General features: G+C 43.9%; 2 protein-coding genes across 2 annotated transcripts in view; both read left to right on the top strand.

Moving 5' to 3' along the window:
• The window catches only part of SLU7 (SLU7 homolog, splicing factor), a 252,508-nt gene that overhangs the window by 110,116 nt on the left and 115,063 nt on the right, over positions 1-27,329 (top strand). The window lies entirely within an intron of this gene.
• The window catches only part of ATP10B (ATPase phospholipid transporting 10B (putative)), a 153,918-nt gene that overhangs the window by 70,265 nt on the left and 56,324 nt on the right, over positions 1-27,329 (top strand). Inside the window, exons 5-6 of the mRNA XM_053368548.1 lie at positions 17,627-17,922; positions 19,777-19,971. Coding sequence (XP_053224523.1) covers positions 17,645-17,922; positions 19,777-19,971 — 473 coding nt within the window. The 5' untranslated portion in view covers positions 17,627-17,644. The remainder of the gene's footprint in view (positions 1-17,626; positions 17,923-19,776; positions 19,972-27,329) is intronic.

Below are 27,329 nucleotides of genomic sequence, written 5' to 3'. Positions count from 1 at the left end.
CTCTGCTCATCTAACCCTTCCCCATAAAACTGCAGCTCCCACCTTGAATATCTTTCCATTGTGCCAAGACCCCAAACTTCAAATCATATAAGACATTATTAACTACATTATCAAATAGATTAAAAGAGCATAACAAAATAAAAAGCAGTGAGGGGAGCGAGACAGGGAGGAGTTCTTTCCTTAAAGTCATTGACAACTTTCCCAGCTAATCAGATATTCCACATGCCTTTTCAATCCCCATACAGGTCAAGAAAGCATTACCACATAGATTTTCTCTTTTTATATGTCACTTTCTCATTGGTTGCAGGGGTCAATAGGTCATGAGATCAGCAATCTCTATCTGGTTGCATCCAGGTATTCCACTTTTGTGGGGTCATCCTCTTGACAACAGCACTCCATTTGAAACCAGGCTACTTTATTCTTGCTAAGTCCTTATATCTGAGGGATGATGTAGCTCATAATATTGAAGTAAAATTGAAGACTGCACATATATGAAGACAGACCTATCCTTGACTTTCTTTACTGTAGTTATGAGTGAGATCACTGACGCCTGAACCCACAACAGATGAGGCGAACCCAGGCACATACTGGGACGAAGGTCAGTTTGAGGCCATCATGCACCCATGACTAGTTGTACACCTCAGCTGCAGCCCTCTCTGGTCACCCCATGTCTCCACAATTAGAGGTTACAATGAGTTCAAACTGAGTCCTGTTTAGAAGAATGAATTATGAACTTTATGATACTTGGAACAAGGATCCCACTGGCATTCAAGAAACTGGTGAGACAGAGCAGATATAAAATCTTGGTGCCCGGATGTTGCTAGTGAAACACCCTTTCGGTCCAGCTCCTAGTCTTGTGCTCTAGTTCTGACTCCTTGGCTGGATAGTTCCCCTCCTCCTTCAACAACCCTGCCTTTGACCGTCTCATTGCTGTACTGGACAGCTCCCAGGCCTCACTGGCAAGCCAGAAAATCTCAGGTTGCTTCCAGACAACCCACTTTTGAGCATTCATCATGATTTGTTTGCACAATTCTGTGGACAGATTATCTGCAACACTAGTTGTTTACTGAACATCTATGCTGATTTCTTTGCAGGGAGGTTACACAATGCTGCATCAAGCAGTTGTTATCTCACACTTTCCAGTACATTTTCCTTACTACAAAATGTCCAAGAGTGGTTGAAGTGATTGTGTTGCACAAATTTAATTGTGCAAACTGAATTTGCTGGAATATGATTCAATCTCACACACAAAATAGCAACAGTCTAGAAGCACCCTCAGTCAAGCAGCTCTGTGTTGGCAGGAATGAAACATCTGTCTTGGAAAAACCATCTAGGTTAGTGGCCTACAGCATATGTCACATCACAGCATTCATATAATTCTTCTCTTGGGTGCTTCTTTTTCATACTCAGTTATGAAACTCAGAAACAGACTGGATGATAATGGCAAGATGTGTTCCCATTATTCAGTCCCAGCTGCTAGCCTATAAGCTATGATGTGAACTAATTACAATCTTCAAAGGAAGCTCCATGTGCAGTGCATTGCAGTAGTCTAACCTGGAGGTTAGTGGGACACGGATGACTGTAGTTTGGTTAACCATATTAATTGCTCCTTTCAGTTATTTATGAGGGTTAATCTACCCAACCATTTTTTGAAAAGCACCTTTTTGAAATGTCTGCAGTGATAGCCCTAGATCAGATCCCATAGAGTCATGCATACCAATCTTTTGCTATATATGCTTTGTCTCTTTCTGAGGTTTGGGTAAGTTTTTTGGGGGGGATGTGAAAAGTAAAATAAAAAGCACGCCCTTCATCTTTTGAAGGAGACGGAGATAAGGAGGGAAATGCAAGGGACATATCAGGCCCTACCTATAAAGAATAGTCTTGATGTCCCATGTGAAAAGCTTTTGCAATCCTTTGTAAAGTACATTATTTCATTATTTAATGGGAGTAAGTGCCGTTGAACACTTCTGAATGATCATGGACAGGGTTGCTCTGCATTTTATGGAAAGTTACAGTGAATTAAAAATAGAAATTCATACACCCTTCAAACTAGGACAACCTTACAAAACCATAACAAAACGCACATAGTTGGAAACAACTGTGATTCTTGAAGCAGAATGGAGTAAAAACAGAATGGAGGCCCGTAGAATGAATAGTGCATATGGTCCAACTAGATTGGCAGAATGACTATTGCACAATTTATTTAAATTCCGGCATCTGTGACTAAATATCCATATTGACTTTTATTCCAGTTACATGTAAAGCTTGTAAGCATGGATAAAAGGGGGTATAATTTGTATGTTGGGAAGGTTCTCTGTTTTCTAAGATGTCCTTTTTGGTATGGTTTGCTATGTTTTTTGGATCCAGAGCACCATCTTCCATCATGTTACACATTGAAACAAGGAACACCCTGTAGCATCCCCTGCAGCGAACATTGAAGTTCAGTGGTTTACAAACATGGAAATGCTTACCACAGCAAAAGCAGAAATATACAGAGGTGACTTTGGATTGGTATGAATTATTCTCACAACCTTATGGCCATGTTTTCTTTAGTCCTGCTGTATCTGTCTGCAGTGATGGAACTGAGGCAAAATGGCCCCAAACAATGCTGTTTGCAGGCTGCAAGCCACCAACTTCTGTTATCTGTGGCAATTCTTTGGGGGCATTCTTGTGGTGGGTAAGTAGCAATATATTGAGTAAGTTTCTTCACAACCCCAACCATGATGCTTTCATAAAAAAAACCAAACCATTGGCCAGGTGTCCCCAACTTTTCAGAGCCATGGATACAGCTGGAATTTTCAAAAGTGCCATGAGCACTACCACAAAATGGCTGCCATGGGAGACACCCCCAGTCACAATTTCTTGGGAGTATCCCCTGCTTGGTTACACTCTGTGTATGTGTGTTTCTTGAACAGTAAAAGGAATGGAGGCAAGCCAGAAGGAAGAAAAACAAACACACAGGGCTGGGAAAACAAATACTGACTCCCCAGGAAGAGTGGGAAAAGCCACCACCCCCAAGAAAAGGGGGGGGAACATTGGAGAAGGATGATGAACATAAACAGAAGAGAGTGGGGAACTTTCCGATCCACCCCTTGAGGGCAGGGGAAAACAAAAACATATAAAGAAACCCAGAGAGAAGGGTAGGAAACAAAGCAAACAAAGGCTTCACAAGGGCTGGGGGAGGATTTCATAGGAGTACTTCATTGGGGACATTAGCCCTAGGCCTTCTCTCTTCACCTGCCCACATGTTATAGGCCCAATCTGCACTATGTATTTAAAACAGTATCATAGCACTTGAAACAGAATCAGACCAGAATCCTAGGAACTGCAGTTTGTTAAGGATGCTGTGAGTTGTTAGGCAACTCCTATTCCCCTCACAGAGCTACAATTCTCAAAGTTCCCTGGAAAGAGGGATTGATTGTTAAGGCACTCTGGCACCTTCCGTGCCAGCAAGACTGAGCTACTAAATGTGCTTTACTCTGTTAGGATACAGGTATAAAAAGAATAAAAGACACTTCTCCGCTTGACACACTGCTCTCATAAGCATCTCACCAAGCTGATATCTGGCAATTTCTATCAGTACATTATATGACCGTGGGAGGCCCATTTGTATCTTCGTCTAAGGTGTGTGCAGATGGCCCATCCTTGTTATGCTATTGACAGTTCGCCCTTCTCTGTTGTAATTACTGCAACAGTGACAATGGAAGTGGCATGGATTTTCCTTTTCGTCTTCATTTATCTGTATGAATTAAATGTATTACACAGTCTTGGAAAGCCCACCTTGCATTTCTATCTAGTTGTGTGCCCAATTGACCCAACCTAGTTCTGCTGATAACTTGCCCTGCTCTCTTGTAATTTATGCGCTGTGGTCTAAACCACTGAGCCTAGGGCTTGCCGATCAGAAGGTCAGCGATTCGAATCCCCGCGACGGGGTGAGTTCCCGTTGCTCGGTCCCTGCTCCTGCCCACCTAGCAGTTTGAAAGCACATCAAAGTACAAGTAGATAAATAGGTACTGCTCCGGTGGGAAGGTAAACAGCGTTTCCGTGCGCTGCTCTGGTTCACCAGAAGCAGCTTAGTCATGCTGGCCACATGACCCAGAACGCCGGTTCCCCCGGCCTATAGAGCAAGATGAGCGCCGCAACCCCAGAGTCGTCCACGACTGGACCTAACAGTCAGGGGTACCTTTACTTTTACCTTTAACTGTGAAAATGGGCATGGGTTTTCATAATCATCCATTTATTCATGTGCCACTTTCTCCCCAGATTGTGCCCAAAGCAGCTTATAACATGCCAAACTTAAAACCACACACACACACACACACACACACACACACACCTGGCAATAGTACTTTAAATCGAAGCCTAGGGAAAATATGCAAGTTTGTTGTGCAGTGATGTACTGTGAGAAATGGGGAGAGGACTGTGTCCTATTTCTGACCTGAAAACAAGACTTGGGTGAATTTCAAGCCTTGGAGCCTTGGGGAAACTGTTTATGGATGTTTAGAATAAATAAAATCCCTCCTAGATCAGGATCTGTTTGCACCACAGCCTCACTGCCACAGTTTCTAAAGCTACCCCTGAGGGTACATTTTCTTTATGTCTGTCATCAAATAAAACTAGGGAAGTTATGTATTTAGAAACAAAGCTGGGGAGTCATTAATAAGGCTCTAGGTTACAAGGAACTCTTTATGGTTCTTTCTCTATTTGGATTGATGGGGACATTGCTTGAGAGCCATTTTTCTTCAGCATCAATTTCCTTCCCTTGGTGTGAATGATTGTTTGTCTGCTGACAGCTGGCAGTGTGATCAGCACACAAACTGTTCATAAATGTAACTGCTTTCAAGAGAGCTATTTGTACAGGCGGGAAAGCTTGACGTCTAATAGAAGAAACTAGTAGGCAGGGTATTTAGATTGTAAAATAAATCCGTAGCTGGTTAGAGATTGTCTGTAGCTTAGAATGGCTCACTCCCCTATTAGAAGCAGAAACTGTGTGTGTTGTTTTGGCTTGGTTTGTTGCTGAGCAGCTTCTTCCTTGATACATTGGTAGTCTGTGCACCATCTCCCACTTCAGGTGCCAGATGATATTCCATGATAGTTATACTCAGAGTGGACCCATTGAAATTTATGGGCATTAATTTCAGTGGATCTATTTTTGTTAAGTTGTGGGTGAACATATCAGACGACACAGTGGTTCTTCAAACAGCTCTTGTTTATTCACAGGCCAGAACAGAACTGAACTGAAGGGTTCAGCCAGCCTGCTTATATAGAGCTCCACTAGAACGCAACAGTAACCATTTTCTGTAACTATCCAATCACTGAACGTCACTTTCAAACCCTTATTTGCATATGTGGACCTCAGTGAAAACTATCTACAGTATCCCCCTGCTGGCCCAGGGTGAGAACTTCAGTACATAACAATTTTGACTATGCTTAACACTGAAGATCAACATAGGAAAGCAAAACTCCAAATTCTGTTTCTGGGCAATCCATTTTCTGTGCATGCGCACATGTGTGTGCGCACACACAAAGTGAAATTCCATGGCTCACAATAATTATGCAAACTGAGCCTATAATGAACCCTTTTGTTTTCTTTAACTGTTAGTGGGAAAGAGAAAGGGGCTCTATGGAGCAATAAAGTATTTTCTTCAGAGCCACACGCTGGATATAGACAAGCTACAGGTCTGTATAAGTGTTTGCAAGCAATATTCCCTGTTGAGTATGAATAGAATTGTCAGGGAACTGCCATCTGAGACGCAGGAGGTGAAGGGGCTCACGGAGGGTGAGAGAGACCATTCAGCTGAGGAGGGGACCAGCAGGGGGAGAAGTGGAGTTCCAAGGGAAAGTGAGTCGGAGGGAGGGCTCAGAGACACTTCAAGCGAGAACAGTGGGGAGGTTTCAGGACCTCCTAGAGGGACACCCACTCCTCGCCGGAAACTGTCACGCCGAGAGTCCAGAAGACGCGTTTCCGTTAAGGAGCTTTTATGCTGGAAGAAGTTCCGTAAACGCCCACTGTCCGATTCAACGAGCGACTGATGGAGCCATGCTTAAGGAGCTCCGTCACAGACAGAGGTTTGTGGACTTAGCCAAACTCTGAGGGACTAGGATTTTACGCACAAGCAGCTCACCATCCATCACAGCAATAGGACAGTCTCTGAAAGCAGCTTGTGCAGAGAGGCATCATGAGCAACCCAGCCGGAGCCGGGGGAGCAGGAGGAGCTGGAGAGGGTCCAAGCCTGGAAGAAAGGTACAGGGTGTTGGAAGTCCAGCTAGCACTGCAAACGGCGAGGCTAGAGGAAAGGAGGGCGCAGGATGCAGAAAAGGCAAAAGGCGCTACACTAGCAAGAAAGATGCCAGGTTTGGTGCAGAAGTTTGGGGGGGACCCCAGGAACTACCAAGCCTTTAGGACAGAGATGCAGTATGCTCTCGAACTGCAGTTTAACGACTTTCCCGACGAGGCATCGCGAGTGGCGTTTGTGATTGGCCATCTCGAAGGGGGGGCGAGAGACTGGGTTAGATCCCTGATGGCAGGGAATAGTGAAATGCTGAAGGACACGAGGAAGTTTTTTCGCGCCATGGATTTGATGTTTTCCAGCGAGATTGAACAGGGACTGGTGCGCAGACAATTGATGGCTTGCAAACAGGGTAGCCGATCGGTTCGTGAGTACTGGACTGAGTTTACAATGTTGATACATAAATTAGGGTGGGACCTATCGGCAGAACCCATTCAAATGCTCTTTGAAGAGGGGCTTTCTTCGGCGGTGAAAGACGAACTTTCCCGAGCGCCCAGGGCGGAGTCTATGGACCAGCTGACCAAATCAGCGCTGACCATTGGAGCGCGCCAGGAGGCAAGAGCCTTGGAGAAGCGGGAGGGGAAAGGAGAGCGTTGGAGGGATTTCCGCATTCCAGAGATTCCAGAGCCGAGTTTCCCGCCAGGAGAGCCGATGGAAGTTGGAACAGCGCGCGCGCGCGCAGTTTCAAATCCCAGTGAAGGGAGGAAGAAGGAGGAAAAGAGCGCCAAGAAATGTTATCTGTGCCAGCAGCCAGGTCACTTTGCCAGAGTCTGCCCGCAAAGAAAGGAATGGCAAGGGATGGCGGGAGCTGTTGGGGGGAAGGAGGAGGGAGTCCAGGAGCCAGTAAAAGCCAACGCCTGGCTGCCACCGTCAGGGCACTGCAGCCAGGCCAAGGAGCAGTAAAAGTGCCCACTCCGGAACCTCCAAGACCAGCCTTAGTAATAGAGGTGTTGCTAGAGCTGGCAAACGGATACCCACTAAAGACAAAGGCGCTGTTGGACTCAGGCAGCTCCTGTAATTTTATGAGTAAGGAGTTTGCAGCTGAACACCAGATACAGATACTCCCTTTAAGCAACCCCCTGCAGGTGACCACGATCGATGGGAGGGAGCTGTTGGGAGGAGAAGTTAGCCTACAGACCGTCCCAATGGTTATGAGGGTGGCCAGGCACACCGAAAGGATAGCGTTCAATGTGGCCACCCTGGGAGGGGCTCCCGTCATTTGGGGAATGAGCTGGCTAGCGTTGCATGACCCGCTAGTGGGCTGGCATCAGAGAGTGGTCTCCTTTGGGTCAGCACATTGCCTGGAACACTGCAGAGAAGGAAAGGTGCCAGAAGGGGCAAAAGCCTTTCTAGCAGGGACGGAAGTGGCGGACAAAGGGAAGGTGCCCAAACAATACGCTGACCTGAGCAAGGTCTTCAGCGAAAGGGAAGCAGATAAACTACCACCGCATAGAGACTTTGACTGCCAAATTAACCTGGTCCCTGGGGCCCAGCTCCCCGTGGGCAAGCTGTACGCCATGTCAGACAGGGAAATGCAGGAGTTAAGGGAGTTTATTGATAAAAACCTGAAGAGGGGCTTCATCAGAGAGTCCAGAGCGGTGGGGGGGAGCCCAGTGTTTTTTGTGGACAAAAAAAAACACGGATAAACCCAGGCTTGTAGTGGACTACCGGCGGCTAAATGCCGTGTCAGAACCAGTGACTTTCCCCATGCCCAGGATTGATGACATTTTGACCAGGGTGAGGAAGGGAAAGATATTCACGAAACTGGACCTGAGAGGGGCATACAACCTGATACGAATAAGGAAAGGGGATGAATGGAAAACCACCATGTTCACCCCTTTGGGGGCTTTTGAATATCTCGTTATGCCATTCGGATTGCAATCAGGCTCCGCCTGTTTTCAATCGCTCATGAACCATGTCCTGGGACCTTTGCTCTACAAGAATTGCGTGGCCTTCCTCGATGACGTGCTGATATATTCAGAGAATGAGGAGCAGCATGTAAAGGATGTCAGGGAAGTGCTGAGCCAGCTGCAAGCAAACCAGCTGTGGGTGAAATTGGAGAAGTGTCAGTTTCACAACAAGGAGGTGGAATTCCTGGGGTACCGCTTATTAGACAAGGGATTAGCCATGGATCCAGGCAAGGTCCAGGCGGTGCTGGAATGGAAGACACCGAAAACGAAAAAGGATGTGCAAAGGTTCTTAGGGTTTGGGAACTTTTACCGTAAATTCATCAAGAACTTTGCCCACTTAACGGCTCCCATCACGGACTGTCTAAGCAGCAAGAAGAAATTCGTTTGGACGGCGGAGGCGGAGCAAGCATTTGAGGAATTGAAAAGGGCATTCGCTTCGGAAGAACAGCTCCTGCATGTGGATTTACAAAAACCCATGAGAGTGGAAACTGATGCCTCAGACCGGGCGGTGGGGGCGGTGCTGCTTCAGCCAGGGAGCAATAAGTCGGAATGGAGACCGTGTGCCTTCTTTTCGCGTAAGCTGAACAAATCCGAGAGGAACTACACCGTATATGACCGAGAACTACTCGCCATTCACGAAGCGTTCCGGAGATGGAGACATTTACTAATTGGCGCACAGCATAAGGTGCAAGTGTGTACGGACCACAAGAATTTGGAGTATTGGAGAACGGCACGAGTGCTCAACCAACGACAAGTGAGGTGGGCCCAGGAGTTCTCCAAATTCCATTTTGAAATCTGCTATGTGCCAGGTCCAGAAAACATTAGAGCGGACGCTCTCTCACGCAAACCTGAATATTTGGAGGGGAAGGGAGCGCTTGAAGAGAGACATATTATCCCAGAGGACCACTGGGTGTGTGGGGCGGCCTGGGTGGGGCAAAGAGAACTGGTAGAGGGAACGGTAAATGATGAATACGCCCAGGATAAGCTCAGAGGTTTAAGGAGAGAGGGAGAAGACCCCGGAGGTTTTGAAGAAAGAAACGGGGCATTGTATTACAAAGGGGCACTATATATACCCGAAGGGGAATTGAGGGGGAGAGTACTCAAACAGCTGCACGACAACCCCACAGCGGGGCATTTTGGGCAACACAAGACCATGTGGTTGGTGACCAGGGAGTTTTGGTGGCCCAAGGTGAGGGAGGATGTATGGGAGTATGTGAGAAGGTGTGACCAATGCCAGAGAGCCAAAGGAGAAAGGCGGGCGCCAGCGGGGTTATTAGAACCGTTACCCACACCAGAACGACCGTGGGAGGCGGTATCGATAGATTTTATGACTGATCTGCCCAAATCCCAGGGGAAAACCGCCATACTAGTCGTAGTAGACCTGTTAACTAAGATGGGTCACTTTGTAGCTTGCTCACATGCAGTCACGGCGGAAGAGACAGCGAAATTGTTTGTAGAACATATTTTTAGGCTGCATGGCGCCCCCTTGAGGGTGGTCTCCGACAGAGGGAAACAGTTCACGTCCAGATTCTGGAGGAAACTTATGAGCTTGTTGCACGTAGAGGTCAACTTTTCGACTGCCAGGCACCCTGAGACCAATGGGCAGGCGGAGAGGGCAAACGGTATCCTCCAACAATACCTGAGGTGTTATGTCAATGACAGAGAGAACGATTGGGTCGAAAAGTTGGCGCTAGCGGAATTTGCTTACAATAATGCAGAGAATGTGTCCACCGGGATGAGCCCCTTTTTGGCTAATTATGGGTGCCACCCCAGGGCGTTTCCAGGGGGAGGAGGGGAGAGATGGAGTGTCCCGGCCGCTGAACATTTTGTAGAAGAGATGGAAGCGATCCATCGTCAACTCCAACTCAACTTAGAAAGGGCCAAAGAAGAATATAAGAGGCAGGCAGACAAGAGCAGAAGGGAAGGTGAAACCATTAGGGTGGGGAGTCAGGTCTGGCTATCAACCCAAGGGTTGCCGTTCAAGGGGGGTTGCAAGAAATTGAGACCCAAAAGATTGGGACCATTTGAGGTCATCCAACAGGTCAACCCAGTGGCTTTCAGACTCCGGTTACCGAACCACATGAAACTGCACCCAGTATTCCACAGGTCATTACTGTCACCATATAGGGGGGGAGGTGAAGGGGTATCCACACGGGGGCCAGCCATAGAAGAAAGGGAAAGCAGCAACCATGTGGCGGAAATCATCGACTCCAGGTGGAAGGGTAATCAGGTGGAGTATTTGGTCGCGTGGGAAGGGGAGCCGGAGTCGGAAAACACCTGGGTGATGGCAGAGGAGGTCCGTGACGAGATCTTAATCGAAACGTTCCACCAAAGGTTCCCCAGGAAACCTCAGCCAGTAGCGAGGTTCCGGAGGGAGTACTTTGGCACCACCGACGATGAGGAGGAACTGGAAGGATTCAGGGAATCGGAGTTGGAAGAAGGAACAGACTCCGATGAGGAGGAGTACTTGGAAACCGGAAACAGCAACAGGTGGAGGGAAGTGTTCGAAACTTCGGAAGATGAGGGAGGTTCCTTCAGGGGTTTTGCTCCCTCGCCTCCCGCAGAGGAGGGGAGGGAAGGGGGTGAAGGGGGCCCTGGAGGGGAGGTGGATGTCAGGGAACTGCCATCTGAGACGCAGGAGGTGAAGGGGCTCACGGAGGGTGAGAGAGACCATTCAGCTGAGGAGGGGACCAGCAGGGGGAGAAGTGGAGTTCCAAGGGAAAGTGAGTCGGAGGGAGGGCTCAGAGACACTTCAAGCGAGAACAGTGGGGAGGTTTCAGGACCTCCTAGAGGGACACCCACTCCTCGCCGGAAACTGTCACGCCGAGAGTCCAGAAGACGCGTTTCCGTTAAGGAGCTTTTATGCTGGAAGAAGTTCCGTAAACGCCCACTGTCCGATTCAACGAGCGACTGATGGAGCCATGCTTAAGGAGCTCCGTCACAGACAGAGGTTTGTGGACTTAGCCAAACTCTGAGGGACTAGGATTTTACGCACAAGCAGCTCACCATCCCATCACAAGAATCATAACACCTAAAAGTGGCCCATTTAATAGGTGGCTACAATAATTCCCAATTGAGTGTTGTGTATGTTGGGCAGGCTATAATGAATAGGTGTGCGAGTTTCAGTCATGTGACAACAAGTGCAGCAAAAGTCATAAATGAAACACGATTGGTGAAACACACCTTTGACTGCTGGAGAAGATGGGACATTTTAAAACTCTTTATTTGAGAAGCACGTTCTTACCGAGGCATGTTTGTTGAGGCAGTTTATCTCAGCCAAATATCATATAAAGGCAGCCTTGCACTTTATATGGTGTACGCTCAAGCTTTTAAAGTGTGCTCCTAAAATGTAAAAACATGTCCTTCCAAGGACATGTATCATAATGGCAGGCAATAGCACTGCTTTTCTTACCTCCCATGGTGAGGGGGGTGCTCTGACTGGAGAGTTACCTCAGCTTTGTGACAGGTGAGAGGAAGGTTAAGCCTCTCTTCCTCATGTGCTGTGTTCCCAATGAAAATTGCCGCTACATCCTTAGTATTATGGCAGTTGGTTTAAATTTTTCTATTGTGCTTGTAAGTCTCTTTGAGTGAATTGCCATAATAATGATAACAATCAGTGCTTTTCTTCTAGAAAAAGAACGGTGCAGTCAAACCTCAGTTCCCAAACACTTCCGTTATCATACGTTTCGGCTCCCGAACGCCAAAAACCCGGAAGTAAATGTTCCGGTTTTTGAACATTCTTCGGAAGCTGAACATCCGATGCAGCTTCTGCTTGGGTGAGGGAAGCTCTTGCAACCAATCAGAAGCTGTGCCTCAGTTGTTGAACATTTTGAAGCCAAACGGGCTTCCGGAACAGATTACGTTTGACAACCAAGGTTTGACTGTACATTGGGTACCCCCAGAAAAAAGCACTGAGAATAATAACATTAAAGGGAACAAACACTTCCTGAAACACATTTAACATAACATACAGTTAGACCCCTAGCTGTATCAGAGACACCAATAATAGTTCACCAATGGTTTTGCAAATCCCAGCTTATATTTTACACACGGCAGACACAGGCAACTTAACAGCCTGGAAATCATACCTGTTACAATGGATGTGCCACCCACTTCTCCACACTAGTCTGATTATTTCCACCCCATCCACGCACCCTTCATTATAATTTGTGACCTAAATTAAAGCAGTTACTCTAACAGAGGCTTTTCCAGGGCCTTGGACCATTAATATTTCCTCAGGCCTCTGAAAATGCCTTGCATAAAACATTCTGATCTCAGTTGTCTCCTTTGCATCACTTTAGCTGGAAGCTTTGTGATGATACCTACTTGTGAAAGGTCTTTTCCGACTGAACACTTTGGGATGCAAGTAATTTTGTCAGGATGAAAATTCACTGAAAACAATTTCAGAACAAGGTGAGTTAAGACTGTAATAACATTATCTAATTGAAAATCCCTTTAAGGCCTTTGAGACCATATTATAATAACCTGGCTGATTAATTTATAGGCAGCAGAGATTTGGAACATAGAGCACAGCTGGACACTGGCCAGTCTGATGTGGTCAAAATCAGCTAATGAGAGAGTTTCAGTCTGGTAACTGAGATACTTAATGAAAGGGGGATGTGAAAATGGAAATTAATTATTTCTTGTAGTTAAAAGGACAATCTTTGAAGTTAGTATACCTATGGCAAGAAACTTAGTGTGACACTTCACAAATCAAACAACCCAGAAGAGGATCTTTAGAAAACTAAAATTCATTAACACTTTAAACTAGCACTTTTTAAAAAAAAAAATGTAAGTTTTTTAAACTATTTTAAGCTGTGTTCTAAATTACTGTCCTGGGACCTTAGGATGAAGGGCAGGTAATAAAACATCATCAACAACAACAACAACAACAACAACAACAACAACAACAGTATAATGAACAAGTGTTTTTCTTTTTCTTTTTCCTTGTGGTCTCCTTTTAGGTATATATAACATCCAACAAGCAGGTACTTCTTGAATCCTCTGAAGAGTTATTGTTCAGCTCTTGCTTTGCTTGTGTGCTATCTAAATAAAATTGTAGGGAATGTATATGAAGGCTGGCTATTTATTGCATTGGAATTTGACTCCAGTGCCAAGGTTAACACCCTCTTCTTACAAAACCCATTGCAAGTACTCCTGAGTACAGGTAGAGCCAGATTTCATCAGAGAAGCAGACTGGTATCTGGTCTTCAAAACTTGTCGACTATTTATAGCCCTTGTTTCCTTTGTCTTTGGGGCTCTTCCACAGCTCCATTGGCCCCGCTGCTTTTCCCTGGGGAAACTGGCAGTTTACCACTGAACAGATCAAACAGCAATCGGGTTTTCTGTGCATTGCATTACCGTTTGTTCCAATTTAGTGACAAAGACCGTGCTTTTCGGGGGAAAGCTGTGCGGCAAATGCAATACTACTCAGACTCATGACTAGAAAGCATAGGACAAGCAGAAAAGACTCCTACTTTCTCGCCATGGAAGAAGCGAAAGTATGGATGAACCAGGGCTGGATTTAGTTTGATGAAGCCCTAAGCTACTGAAGGTAATGGGGCCCTTTATATGTCCAGCTATCCTTTGTCAACAACAAATTGTCACTGTTTTTTGTGTTGAATATATGCCATGTGGTAATTTAAGGACCTAATAGGTATCTAAAGCCATTTGCACATAAAAAATATGTATTTTATCAAAGTAATTGTTGAACTGAAATACAATTAAGAAGTATATTGGGGGGGGGCAAGAGAGTGGGGCCCTAGGCTATAACTTGTTTAGCCTATACGTAAATCCAGCACTGGGATGAACCCTATGTCAGAGCTACCTCCAAAGTTGCAGTTTTTCCAGCCAGGAGCGTAGGAAGGGGTGTGCAGGGGGTGCAGTCTGCCCCGGGTGTCATCCTTGAAAGGGGTGACAAAATGGTACAACGCGGGGGGGCAGCACTTACCGTGAGGCCTGGCCTGCAGCACACCCGAACCACGCATTTCTCCTGGGAGTGATGCGGTGGCTCGGGCCCCCGTGCTACCCAAAACGGCAGCGTGGGGCTTGCGTCTGCCAGGCGGACTCCGTGGGCAGCTCACTGCGCTGCCCCCCTGGGCGGATCACCACACGCCCCCAGGCGGATCACCACAGCACCCCCATGCACAGATCGCCACGGTGCCCCCATGCTTGGATTGCCACAGCCCCCCGCTCCCGTGGGCAGATCGCCCCACCCTGCGGCTCTGGGTGCTGGAGCTGCTAGCTACACCCCTGCTTCCAGCTACAATCTTGAGGGGTTACATTAAATAAAAGTGATGTTAGGAAGGTACTCCTATAAAACTGAAGGCCCCAAAGGACAAACTACTTGGTATGATAAACACACTTTTAAAAACATGTGCTAAAACTTGGAAAGGAAATACCGCAGTGGAGCCCTGAGTCAGAAAGTGCTCCCGATCTGGTTAGTGGCTCACACCAGTTTCCTACCCCAAATCCCTCTCGCTGCTGTTTACCAGCAAAATTGCAAGCAGATGGGGAGATGGGGGATACTTAGCAGGAAATAGTTGCTTTTCCTTCATGATAAGCATGTGTTTTACAAACTGTAGTTATGCAGTTTTGCCATAAGCTTTCATCCAAAAGGTTTATCTGGAAAAAAACATTCCCTTTCTCCAAAACTGTAACATCAGGGGCTGCCTTCAGTGATCTTCTGGTGCATTTGTACCTTGCCAACCACATCACCGTTTTACCCCTCGGTCTCCAAGTACAGCAATTTAAATTTCTTATGTCTATTGACTTTAGTAGGTCTACTCTGAACATGACTGGCACTGGATACCAACCATTCATCTGATTCTCTGTTATAATTTCATGATACTTTATTATTTCAGATTGTTCACTGGTTCGGTTTTTTAATGATAAGTGATATACAAATTTGTATAAATAAATAATTTGTATGTATGAATGAATTTGTATAAGTAAATAAAAAATGCAGTGCTCTGTTGAACATCTATCATGCCAATCATCCATCCTTGGTCAATACACATCTGCACAACCATATTTGACAAGACTAGGATTATCACATGATTATCTGAACTTGTTGCTGCACTGTTTGTTTCAGGTGAACGAAAACCACAGAATTACAATTAGTCCATGCTTTCTCACTTTTTTGCTTAGGGACTTTTAATGAAGACACCAGGGCCTGGAGGCAGAAGTGGGAGCAAATGGGAAGAATACAAATGTCATTAATAGGTCAAACCAAGAACCCATCTAATCCAGAACTCTTATTTTCAACAGTGACCATTCACAAACAGGGATAATTTGTTGTTGTTGTTGTTTAGTCGTTTAGTCGTGTCCGACACTTCGTGACCCCATGGACCAGAGCACGCCAGGCACTCCTGTCTTCCACTGCCTCCCACAGTTTGGTCAAACTCATGCTGGTAGCTTCGAGAACACTGTCCAACCATCTCATCTTCTGTCGTCCCCTTCTCCTTGTGCCCTCAGTCTTTCCCAACAGCAGGGTCTTTTCCGGGGAGTCTTCTCTTCTCATGAGGTGGCCAAAGTATTGGAGCCTCAGCTTCAAGAGGGATAGTTGGTGCCTCTAAATTATAAGGACCAATCCACCCTTTTACCTCCTTACCAATTAATTTCTCCTTTAATTACATTTGCTCCAGAGGTTCATTCCTCCCCCTCCCACTGGAAAAAAGCATAAATTCTCTCAAACTCTCAGCTACTTAATTGCCATCTCTGATTTTTTTCCCAACAAGAGAGACAAGTCCCAGGTTTTCGTGATCATTTCAGCTTCCTCTCACTCCCCTTCTTTCAGTTTTATTTATTTAACTAGAAATATTTATTAAACACTTAATAAAAATTCTAACTTGTGTACAGAAAATAATATAATGTAATTATCAGTAAGACAGATAAAATCAACAAAAATTTAAAGACAAGCATAAATAACTATGACTATGACTGGGGAGGCTTACTGAAGTAAAAAAGGAAGTCTTTAGCAAGATTCTAAAACAGTTTGATGAGAGGTCCTGCCTAATGTTATTATTCCACATAAATGAATGATGAACCATCTTCATTTTTCACTCAGTTCAATGTCACGCCTAGCCAGCTTTTCCTGTCTTCCTTTGCCATTATTATTATTATTAGTAGTAGTAGTAGTACACTGCTCATCTGACTGGGTTGCCCTTCAGTTCAGACGCATCTCAGTATTTTTGGCCAGCTCTGCCTCCAGCTTAAGGAGGTGGGGAAACAAGAATGTGTAATTTAAAATGCAAAACACTGATTTATTTCGCTTGGATGTGCATCCTGATATTTTCATTGCTTTTATTGATCTTTCTCAAGACAGCAGGCTGCCTGTGCTTTGTGCAGCCTGACTGAGCACCTCAAAGGGAGAGCATGAAGGTGATGGCTATCCTCTCTGTCTCAGCTTCCCGCTTCCAATACTACCTCCCCAAACATGAATGTTCCATTGGGTTATAATGAGTAGTAGCCACTCCTGGCAATAACATAATAGCAGGAAGCAATGAAACAGCACCAAGTCTTCAGAATTGGTGGTACTGGTGGTTTCAGACCCTTTCATTTCCACATTCAGCATAGCAGTTTTATAAGCAGGAGACTACAATTTCTCAGGGGAGAAAAACATAACCTCCACCACCACTTTGTGACCAAGGGGGCAGTGTGTTGGGAGGCTCAGACACTTCACAGTGACCAGAGCAAGACCTCGAGCACACCACAGCCTCCATGGGCACCAGGTTGGCAACCTCTGGCTTACATGGTGTAGAGGTTAAAGGACATGCCTTTGCTTGCAGTTTCAATGCTTTTTTGGCACGTAAGTCATTTTGTAAGTGACTTCAGTGCTTAAACTGAAGTAGATTTTTAAATTATTATTTTAGAATTAGACCATTAGCTGGGTTCTAGAATTGCTTGCTGCTTTGCACTTTCTTCTAGGTTTTTCCCCCTCCACAAGTTGTGATGTGATCACTTCCAGCACTGAGGAAGCATGCAGTTTATTAGACTTTGATCTAATAAACAACTATATGCATATTTCATTCCACAGCATGCCAGATATCCTTTCCCCTGGTTTTCATATTGTAACATTTCGACATCTGCTGTGACTCAGTTCACTGTATGTTGGCATCACCTTCCCACTCTGTTTGTATGAAATGATCTCTGTATGGATATTGCAAAAAACCCTGTATGCATTTTAACAACAAAACTGTGATTTATTCCAAACAGTTAAACAGTTTGTTCTTTCTCTTCTCAAAGTATTTTTATTGTACTTGTTAGCCTATGCAATTTGTTCTGGAAACACAATATTTGAAATTCAGGCAGCCAGTACATTAACTTGAGATGTTCATTTGCTGCCCTTAAGCTTCACTAGCAAGAAATGCATTTGCTCCCAAACTGGAATTGGTTTTCAGCCCTTGTTATGCGTTTTTCTTTCAGGCAATTCCATAGGTGAAAATGGCTCTGTCAGTAGACTCTGCTTGGTATCGCTGGCGGTCTCGGTGGTCCGTAGAAGAGGTCTCCCAGACTCAGTTGGAATCAGCACCTCTGTTGTCAGCTGACAAAGAGAGGCAGAAATATGTCTTAGACAAATGGAGAGTTGTATTTCCCAGTAATGAGAGATTTCAGAAAGAATCAGAGAAAGTCTGTCATGTTTATTCTGGAAATGGGATACGGACCACCAAGTACACTTTGCTGACTTTTATACCTCAAAATCTCTTCGAGCAGTTTCACAGGTATTTCCATACACACCACAACTATATAGATAAAAAGGTTTTGCATATATTTTCAGGATGGAAATGCATTCAGAAGAAATGCAAAGCAAAGCAAAAAGTGTTAGATGGGGTAGTTTGAGTTAAAAAGTCTAACCTACAGTAGTTAAATCTGAAAATTCAATCAGTGTAGTGTACTGTAGAATTTAACAGAAAAATTCCAATTTTCATAGGGTACAGCCAGGTTAGCTTGGAAAAAAATACACAAAATATACCATATTCGATACGGCCAAACACCTACAACATTAAAAACAATAGAGTCCCATGACAACCTAAATGTATTGTGGCAAAGACTACAGTCCACTATGTCAAATGTTTAATACCAATCAGTTACAACAACAGCAAAAACTATACTCATCCATAATTTAACCCTGGATGAAGATCCTTGTCTGGCATATATTACAGAGATATGGTTGGATGAAGCAGGAGCTCTGTTCCTATCACAGCTATGGACAGTTAGTTTCCTAATACACCACTAATGGAGAATTTGCAGGTGGAGGTCTAGTCACATGGATAAATAGAAATTTGGTTTCTGTCATCATGTTCCCCTAGTATATGAATATATAGTATATAAAAATGTGGTGACAGACCACATATGTAGCATGTGTGTTGTGGGTTTTGGGATCTCGGAATGGGTTGGGATTTCTACTTAGTACACTGCGTGGCAAATGAGCTTATTGAGGTGACATAGAATTAGATTTCTACTTAGTAGACTGCATGGCAAATGAGCTTATTGAGGTGACATAGAATTAGTGTTGAGATCTTTCTGATAGGGTAAAACCCCGTATTTCATGGCTGCCATGATAACCAAGAGACTAACCCAATACATTAAGGTAAAGGGTCCCCTGACTGTTAGTTCCAGTCACCGACGACTCTGGGGTTGTGGCACTCATCTCGCTTTAGTGGCCGAGGGCATATAGATTTCAGGTCATGTGGCCAGGATGACTAAGTTGCTACTGGCGAACCAGAGCAGCGCACGGAAACGCTGTTTACCTTCCTGCCAGAGTGGTACCTATTTATCTACTTGCACTGTGTGCTTTCGAACTGCTAGGTTGGCAGGAGCAGGGACCGAGCAACGGGAGCTCACCCCATCAAACATCTGACCTTCTGATTGGCAAGCCCTAGGCTCTGTGGTTTAACCCACAGCACCACCTGCATCCCCACCCAATACTATACTAGCCCAGATATACTTCAGATCATGGTCTCAACTTGATTTTCTATTTCGACTGAACAAGGAGTAGCCTCGTATGGGGAGATTAAGTATCTCCTTTGTCCTTGGCAGAACATTCTTTAGTGAAGCCCAGCAGCTTGCAGCCCTTGAGGGGGTGAGCATCTCAAGAAGCTGATTGATCCAAGTAGTGCAGGGGTCAGCAGACTTTTTCAGCAGGGGGCTGGTCCTCTGTCCCTCAGACCTTGTGGGAGGCTGGACAATATTTTTTTGGGGGAGGGGAAATGAACGAATTCCTATGTCCCACAAATAACCCAGAGATTTTAAATAAAAGCACACCTTTTAAATAAAAAGACACATTCTACTCATCTAAAAACACCAGGCAGGCCCCACAAATAACTCAGAGATGCATTTTAAATAAAAGGACACATTCTACTCATGTAAAAACACGCTGATTCCTAGACCGTCTGCAAGCCGGATTTAGAAGGCGATTGGGCCAGATCCGGCCCCCGGGCCTTAGTCTGCCTACTCATGAATTAGTGTTTCAGACTTTTCCTGTTGTTGTTAACTACCCAAAAAGAACCAAATTAGGAAGTGGAAATCAAGTGGAAAATTATCAACCTCTTTTAATGGGATACCCTTTTTTTTAGGCTGGCCAATGTCTATTTCCTGTTCTTGGTGATCATCAACTGGTTCCCACAGCTAGAAGTCTTCCACAGGGAGATCACAATGCTACCTTTGGTTGCTGTACTTTTAGTTATCGCAATTAAAGATGGTGCTGAAGATTTTAAGAGATACAGGTTTGATCAGCAAATCAATTCTTCCAAGACTAAAGCATACAATAGGTAAGCTTTCTTCTGCTTCATTAACTAATACTCCAGATCTCCATTCCAGCGCTCCATTCCAGCCTTTTCAGTACTGGCCCCGACTTCGTGGAATGCTCTGTCACAAGAGACTAGGGCCCTGTGGGACTTGACATCTTTCCGCATGGCCTGCAAGACAGAGCTGTTCCGCCTGGCCTTTGGTTTGGACTCAGTCTAACCCTTATGTTTTCCCTCCCCTTACGGTTTTGCTCCATGGGCTACTTTCAAAATGAGGCTGCATTTTAAATTGCATTTTAACCTGTATTTTAAATTGGTGGGGTTTTTTTCCTATTATGATTTTACTGTAATTTTACTGGTGTTAGCTGCCCTGAGCCCAGCTCTGGCTGGGGAGGGTGGGGTATAAATAAAAATTATTATTATTATTATTATTATTATTATTATTATTATTATTATTACTACAATTAAATAACCGGCAATCATATTCTGTAGTAGATGATTTCTGCTTTAAAATTCATGTTGAAATCCTCTTCTGGCTCTAGATGGCATCTTAAATATTTATTTTGGCAAACATATTAGAAAACCATTCTAGTGTTATGCTGGGATTACTTGAATTCCTGCCAGCCTGCAACGACCAGTCTGCATGCTTCTGCAGGACACACTTCTATCTCTACAGAGTTGTGTGTTTTTGTTGCTGTTGACAAAAGGGATATGTAACTTCCAATGCTCCTAGTGCCCACCAATAATGCTCTTGTGCTCCTGCTTGCAGGAAGAATCTGCTTGGCCACTGTGAGAACAGGATGCTGGACTAGATGAACCATCATTCCGATCCAACAGGCTCTTCTTATGTTCTTATGGGCATACAAAACACTTAGGCACCTGGGAGGAATTCTATTTCCTAGGGTCTCTGATGCCTGTAACATCATTCCAGCAAGTGGCACTTTGCATTTTAATGAGACATTACCTAATTTTTACTTTGTGAACCAAAATGCAAACAGAAATGCTGCTATCCTTCAAAATTAATACTTTTTCTGAATTTTGTGATGAAGTTATCCAGACAAAGAATGGGTGGTAGTCAACTATGTTTTACTCAGAATAAACCTACTGAAATTAATGGACGTAACGTAACCTTTCTCATTAATTTCAATGGATCTAATTTAAGTAAATCTGCACTGAATACCACCCATTGTGCATCTATTAGAAGAAAATGTGCATAAAAGCACACATATTAGTGAAAGTAGCGTGCGCACACAAAAATGCTTTTTATTAGGGGAAATGGCTTGCAAAACTGTATCTTAGGCAAAATTGCATATGGAAATCTGTTTATTAGGAGAAAATTGCAATGAAAGGCTGGTGAATTTTCATGAGGATCTCTTCTAAAAAACACAAATTACTATGGAAATGTGGAAAACTGAATTTAAGATTGGAAAAAATGAGAAACTTAACTGAGACCAATTTCGTCCCTCCCTACTCAGAATGTGGGATTAGAAGACTTTCAGGAGGGTATTTGGGTTTTGCTGCATTCCCAAATATGTAATTGAGACTTGGGCTCAGAATTAACTTAGACACAATATTTTGTTTTAAATGAATTTTCTGATCCCAATTCAAATCAAGCCACGTAGTATTTGCTTGTCACTAGATCTGTATATGTTTTTACAACTGCCAATGGGCATTGAGGAAGTGGAAACCTCTTTGTGGGGACTCCTTAAGAAATTAACTAACTAGAACAGTCCTGTAACTAGAACAGTCCTGTAACTGGAAGTGTGCCTCACATCAATAGCTAAGGAAGGAGGCATCAAGTTGCATTGTTCTATGTCTTTTGGGGGGGAGTTACAAGTGCTACAGTGCTTTGGCCCCTGCCCTCCTAACACCACACCACAGAAAGTTATTCATAAAATAAAGATGCAACCTGTTTTCAGCAGCTCTGTATTCAACTCCTCTTTCTCCTTTCCACTTCCTGGTCCAGGCCCAACTGGACTATTTTATTTTTGGCTACAAGAAGGAAGCAGAATGCAAAGGAATAACATTTCCAGAGGCTGGGAATCCTCATGGTGACAAGAAATACAATATATTAAGAAAAGTAAACACAAATATGCAAATGTTCTTTTTTTGTGCAAATAATGCAGGCTGTGGAACTCATCTTTGGTCTGCGTGTAGTTTAGTTTTGTTGCATAGAATTTCTTTGTGCAGAAATTTGATTGATTTTGAGCCCTGTATGCATGTGCACACACACACACACACACACACACACACACACACACACAGCATTTAATATATATTAAACCTGTGATATCAAGAATATGTCCCAAATATTCAAATAAGAGACAAATAGGCTGAAACATTGTCTGCTGTTCACAGTGAGATTCAGGAAGTTTCTATACAAGTGTATATCTGAGGAACAAAGTCCTCATTTATCACTACAAAGAGCAAGCACTAGGACCCAGGATCACTCACTTGGATGACTGGAAAACCGGTTTATAGGAGGATGATACCTGTGTGCATTTGTGACGTAGGTGTTCCAGCAGGTGTTGACTAAAAGCAAGTGTTAAACTCAGACCGGCACTTTGCCGTACAGCGAATCTACTTAAAGACTGAAGCTTACATTTTCAGAAACCTGTGCAAGAAAGTGTGGCTTTTAAGGGGCAGGAAGATGTCAAGGAAATGTGCCCTATAAAATTCCTGAGGGACATCTTTCGGTTCAGAAGACCATGTTGCCAGAATGCTGCTTCTGATTCTGAGAATGAGGAGCCTGAAGAGAGAAGGACGAGGAGAAAGAAGAAAGAAGAAGCAAAAAGAGTCGTCGTTTCTAACTTACCCTTTGAAGACAAGTGGAAAGAAAACCCAAACAGACATTATGTGGGCAACAGGATCAAGACCACAAGATACACCCTTCTGTCCTTCATCCCTAAAAACCTGTATGAACAATTTCATCGATTTGCTAATTTATATTTTGTGGGCATTGCAGTACTCAATTTTGTGCCGGTGGTCAATGCATTTGAACCTGGGGTATCTGTGATCCCAGTCTGTGTTATCATGGCCATCACAGCTATCAAAGATGCTTGGGAGGACTTTCGGAGATTCAAACTGGACAAAGAGATCAATAGCATGGGCTGTCTGGTATACAAAAGGTAAATAAGTCATTGGATTCAATTTGGGGAATGCTTCAGAAACATGCATTGAAATATTAGATTAAAAAGCGTATTTGTCTTTTTTTTTTAGTGACTATTTGCGGGTCCTTATTGTGGGTGGATTCTGTAACACATTAATAGTGTGTTGATGATGCGTTTATTCTGCTTTACAATGCTTTCCCAAAAATATAGCAAAAGTGGGACAAAGAAATGCCCAGAATATTTGTAGTATGAAAAGTTATGGAATTTCAGTAGGTTACAGGGTGTGTACACTGACTGGAAATGAAGCAGTATGGCCCAATACTTTTGCTGGTACAAACAGCATGGAAATTGGGACCACTCCAATAGCATGATCACCATAACTTAGCATGAATGCACAATAAAAACTATATCTGGAGGGGACTGAAATGTCCCCCTGCACACTCAGACTTTTGCCAGAGAATTGTTGGCTAAAAATTGACCTGTGATTCAGAAACACAAACAACATTTCTAGTTTCACAACAACTTGGAAGGAAAGTGTTCTTCTTAAGTATTTCTAGTATTAGTAAAAGCAGTGCATTCAGTGAAAGGGGGCAAATTCAGAGACTGCCTGACAACAACGTGTTTCCTGGTTTCTGTGCATGATTGCTTTGTAAAATTCTAGTAATCTCATCTCTTACTTTAGGTAAAAGGGGAGAATTGTTGTTTTCATAAGGTGCTACAACCTTACACCTCAACCTTTTGAAAAATAATATTGTTAATTGTGTAGGACGTATTGGAAAAATCTGAGTTGCTGAAATTGTTGTCAACCACATCAGAGCAGGGATTTTTTTGTAGTTCATTTCCTGGTTTCTTGGTCTATTCATTACTTTTATTGTACTATTCCAAAGATAACATGAGTGGAAACAGTACCCCAGAGCAGGCATCATAGCTAAGCCATGCTTAGGCCAGGAAGGCCTTACGCTCAAATGTTTGCTTCTCTACCTCGTCTTACGTGCTCCAGTTTTCTTCCTTACTTCCTGGTGCTTTATAACCATAGCAAGGGCAGCATCCAACCAATACATTCTGTCAGTGCAATGATTTCTGCATTGTAGCTTCCTTCCTTCTCCTTTCCTGCTCCAGGGATTTAGGGTACACTCAATGGGAGGAGAGAGGGGGAAGTTCCATTGTATGAGTAGAAATTCTTGCAATGACGGAATGTGTTGCCTACCCTTAAATTGGATACAATCCTTTTCCAATACATCCAAACAGGGCAAATGAGATTTAATGCCCAAAATAATTTGCCTTCATACAGAACTGGAAACCGCACTGTGAACTGGGCTTCCCATTCTGGCTTGAAAGTGAACAATGGTTTACAGTAACCTAATTTGCCAACTTCAGACCAAATAACAAACCATGCTTATTGCAAATCAGGAAGTGAGTGAGAGAAGAAGTGTCTCTTTTATGCCAGAGATCTACATTATCCATCACCACATTAGAACTCTATCAGAAATATGAAAACAGAACTGTCTTCCAATTTCTGAAAGAAATTCTGTTCTCTCGCATCTTCAAGTTACTAAAATATTAAGGAAGATTGCATCTCAAATTTGTCCCACCTACAAGGATAGTAAAACTTCAGTTTAGATTGGCTCAAAACAAGCTTGAATGATCTTGAGCTATTTGCCCTGCAAGAATTTTCTGCTGTGTATCCAGTGTCTGATTGTGGCACAGTGTGGTCAGGATTAAGTGGGAAGATCTGGCTTTAGAATTGGTCAGTCTGGTATCTTGTGAACAGTAGGAGGCAATGCTCCCTGTCAAACATGAGGGCAAAAAGAAAAAGATAAAATTAAACACCTTCCATGTGCATTAGAAATTTCAGCATAGTTTCTATGGTAAGGAATGAAACTTAAGAGGCTGTGTGATTTGATGGGCTGTGTGATTCTTAATGACTGAGGAGTGTCATTCACCTCTGGAAAACTACGCTGAAGCATTTATTGCACATGTCTGGATTGATTGCCTTCCCGTTACCTCTTTTTTTAAAAAAAAAATCTAGGCCTACTTGCCTTACAATAGAAGAGGACTATAGTCTTCTATAGGGCTGTGCACTGGGTTCAGGCAAAGGCTAATGCCTGAGCAGAATCGAGGTGGTTCTAGGGAGTCTGGGTGTTGCTCAGGTTGGGTTGAGACACCCAGAGAAATGCAATGTTCCATCTTGTCCCCCTTGCTACTTAACATCTGTCTGAAGCTGCTGGGAGCTGCCACCATGAGATTTGGAGTAAAGAGACATCAGTATGCAGGTGACCCCCAGCTCTGTCTCTTTGTTCCATTGGAATTAGGAAATGTGGTTGAGCTATTAGACCAGTACTCAGAGGCAGTGAAAAGACAGAAGTGTTGTGCATCCCAAATTCTCATGTCCAGGAGGTGGGGAGATGGCCTCTTCTGAATGGGGTAGCAGTTCCCTGGAAGGAAGAAGATGCAGCTTGAATTCAACACTGTTACAGGAGACTCAGATTGCTTCAGGGGCTAGAAGTTCTTTTCTCCCCCACCTCTGGTTGGTTCACCATCTACAGCCCCATTTGGACAGAAATGACTTAACCACTGGACTCCATACTTGAGTAACTTCCACATTGGGTTGTTGCAGTGTCCACTATGTGGTGCTACCCTTCTTCACTATAAGTTTTCATTGAATGTTGAAGACACACCTTTTTATTCCGGATGTTCACACCTAAGATGTATATTTTAGGACCCACTCGATTTTTGTGATTGTAAACTGCTGTTAAACCATTTTTTAATATTGTATATTGTGGCAATCCACCTTGGGACCTCAGAGTGAAGCACAGCTAAATAACAAAAACACCATTTTGGAGGCAGAAACTGAGTCCCTTTAAAGTTAACCCAGCCACATGGGAGTCATTTTCCCATTATGTGGTTAGGGTAACATTTGAATAACTCATCCTGGGTGGACAAGGGCCAATAGTGTGCTTCTTCTACCCTAAATGAATTGATAGCTCCCCTCTCCTAGCACCGCACACAAATCTTATGTTTGGGACTCTGTTTTTGGCCCCTGCTGTGCATGTGGTTGGGCCATGGAGAGCAATTCCGCTCAGCTAAGGTAGCATTTAAGGGGCCTGATAGCCATACAAAGGAAATGGGGGCTTATTGTGTGGTATATCAGCCTCAGCAATTTCAGTACATAAGAGGCGATTGGGCTTCTATGTAACTAGTTAACAGCCTTCCTTCTATAACCCCTCTTCCTTTCATTCCCAATTTCTTTATTTGTATTCTACTCAAGAATTTTCTACTGACTCCCCCGATTTTTCAGACATAGCATTTCCCTCTTCTCTTCTTAACTCTTGTTCCTTTCAACCATTTCTCGCAAGGGGGAAATAAAGGTCTAGATCTTTCCCTTTGCGGAAATCACACCACTTATTTTATAGCATAAATTGCTTTGCATTTTATTTGTTCTTCCTTATATCTATGTTCCTTTTGTTTGTATAACAAAGAAACATATTCTGACCTTTGATCACCGAATGCCAAAGTGGCACTGGTGCTTGAAAAAGAAAGAAGGAGCAGGGGAGGGCAACTTCCGTGTATGATCCTGACGGTACCTAGTGACCTTGCAGCTTCAGCAGGTCACTGTAGGATGCTTTTCTGCAAGACAGCCTCTCCTTGAATGCCCTAGAGTATCAGAAGCCCACTCCACAGCAACTTGGGCCAGGGCTTTCAGTGTTGCTGCCCCCGTTTTTGTGGGACAGCATTCCTGTTGAGATGCAACAGGTGCTCACTGTTTTTAATTTCTGGAAATAATTAAAGGCATCTTTGGTTCAACAGGCTTTTTCTAGCTGAAGGGAGGGAGTGGGTCTCTGCCTTGGCTGTTTATATGTGTATGGTGGGATTTAGCATCACACTATGACAAGCACTTCGAATGTACAAGCATTTTAACTTGCCATGTGAAATGATACCGCCTCTCTTCCTCCCACACACTGTTCCAGGGATTCTCCCGCCCCACCCAAGCCAATTTTAGGGTGTGCACAGGGGGAAGGACAGGGAAGAAAGTCCCATTGCACAAGCAGCTGTCTTCTGCAGGGTTTCTGCTAATGAGGCTCTCTGGTGAATCATAGAATCATAGAGCTGGAAGGGCTCCTGTGGATTATCTAGTCCCACCAATGCTTTTTAAATCTATCTTGATTTTTATGTTGCTTTAAAACCTATTTTAGTTGTTTTTATTGCATTGTTATAAATGCCTTGAGACTTCAGTGAAAGTTGATTCATAGATTAATATTAATAAGAGAACAG

This window comes from Podarcis raffonei, chromosome 2 (genome assembly GCF_027172205.1).
Source record: "Podarcis raffonei isolate rPodRaf1 chromosome 2, rPodRaf1.pri, whole genome shotgun sequence".
In the NCBI taxonomy this organism is placed as follows: domain Eukaryota; kingdom Metazoa; phylum Chordata; class Lepidosauria; order Squamata; family Lacertidae; genus Podarcis; species Podarcis raffonei.
Note: the sequence above shows the minus strand (reverse complement) of the source record. Positions and strands in the feature narration are given on the sequence as shown.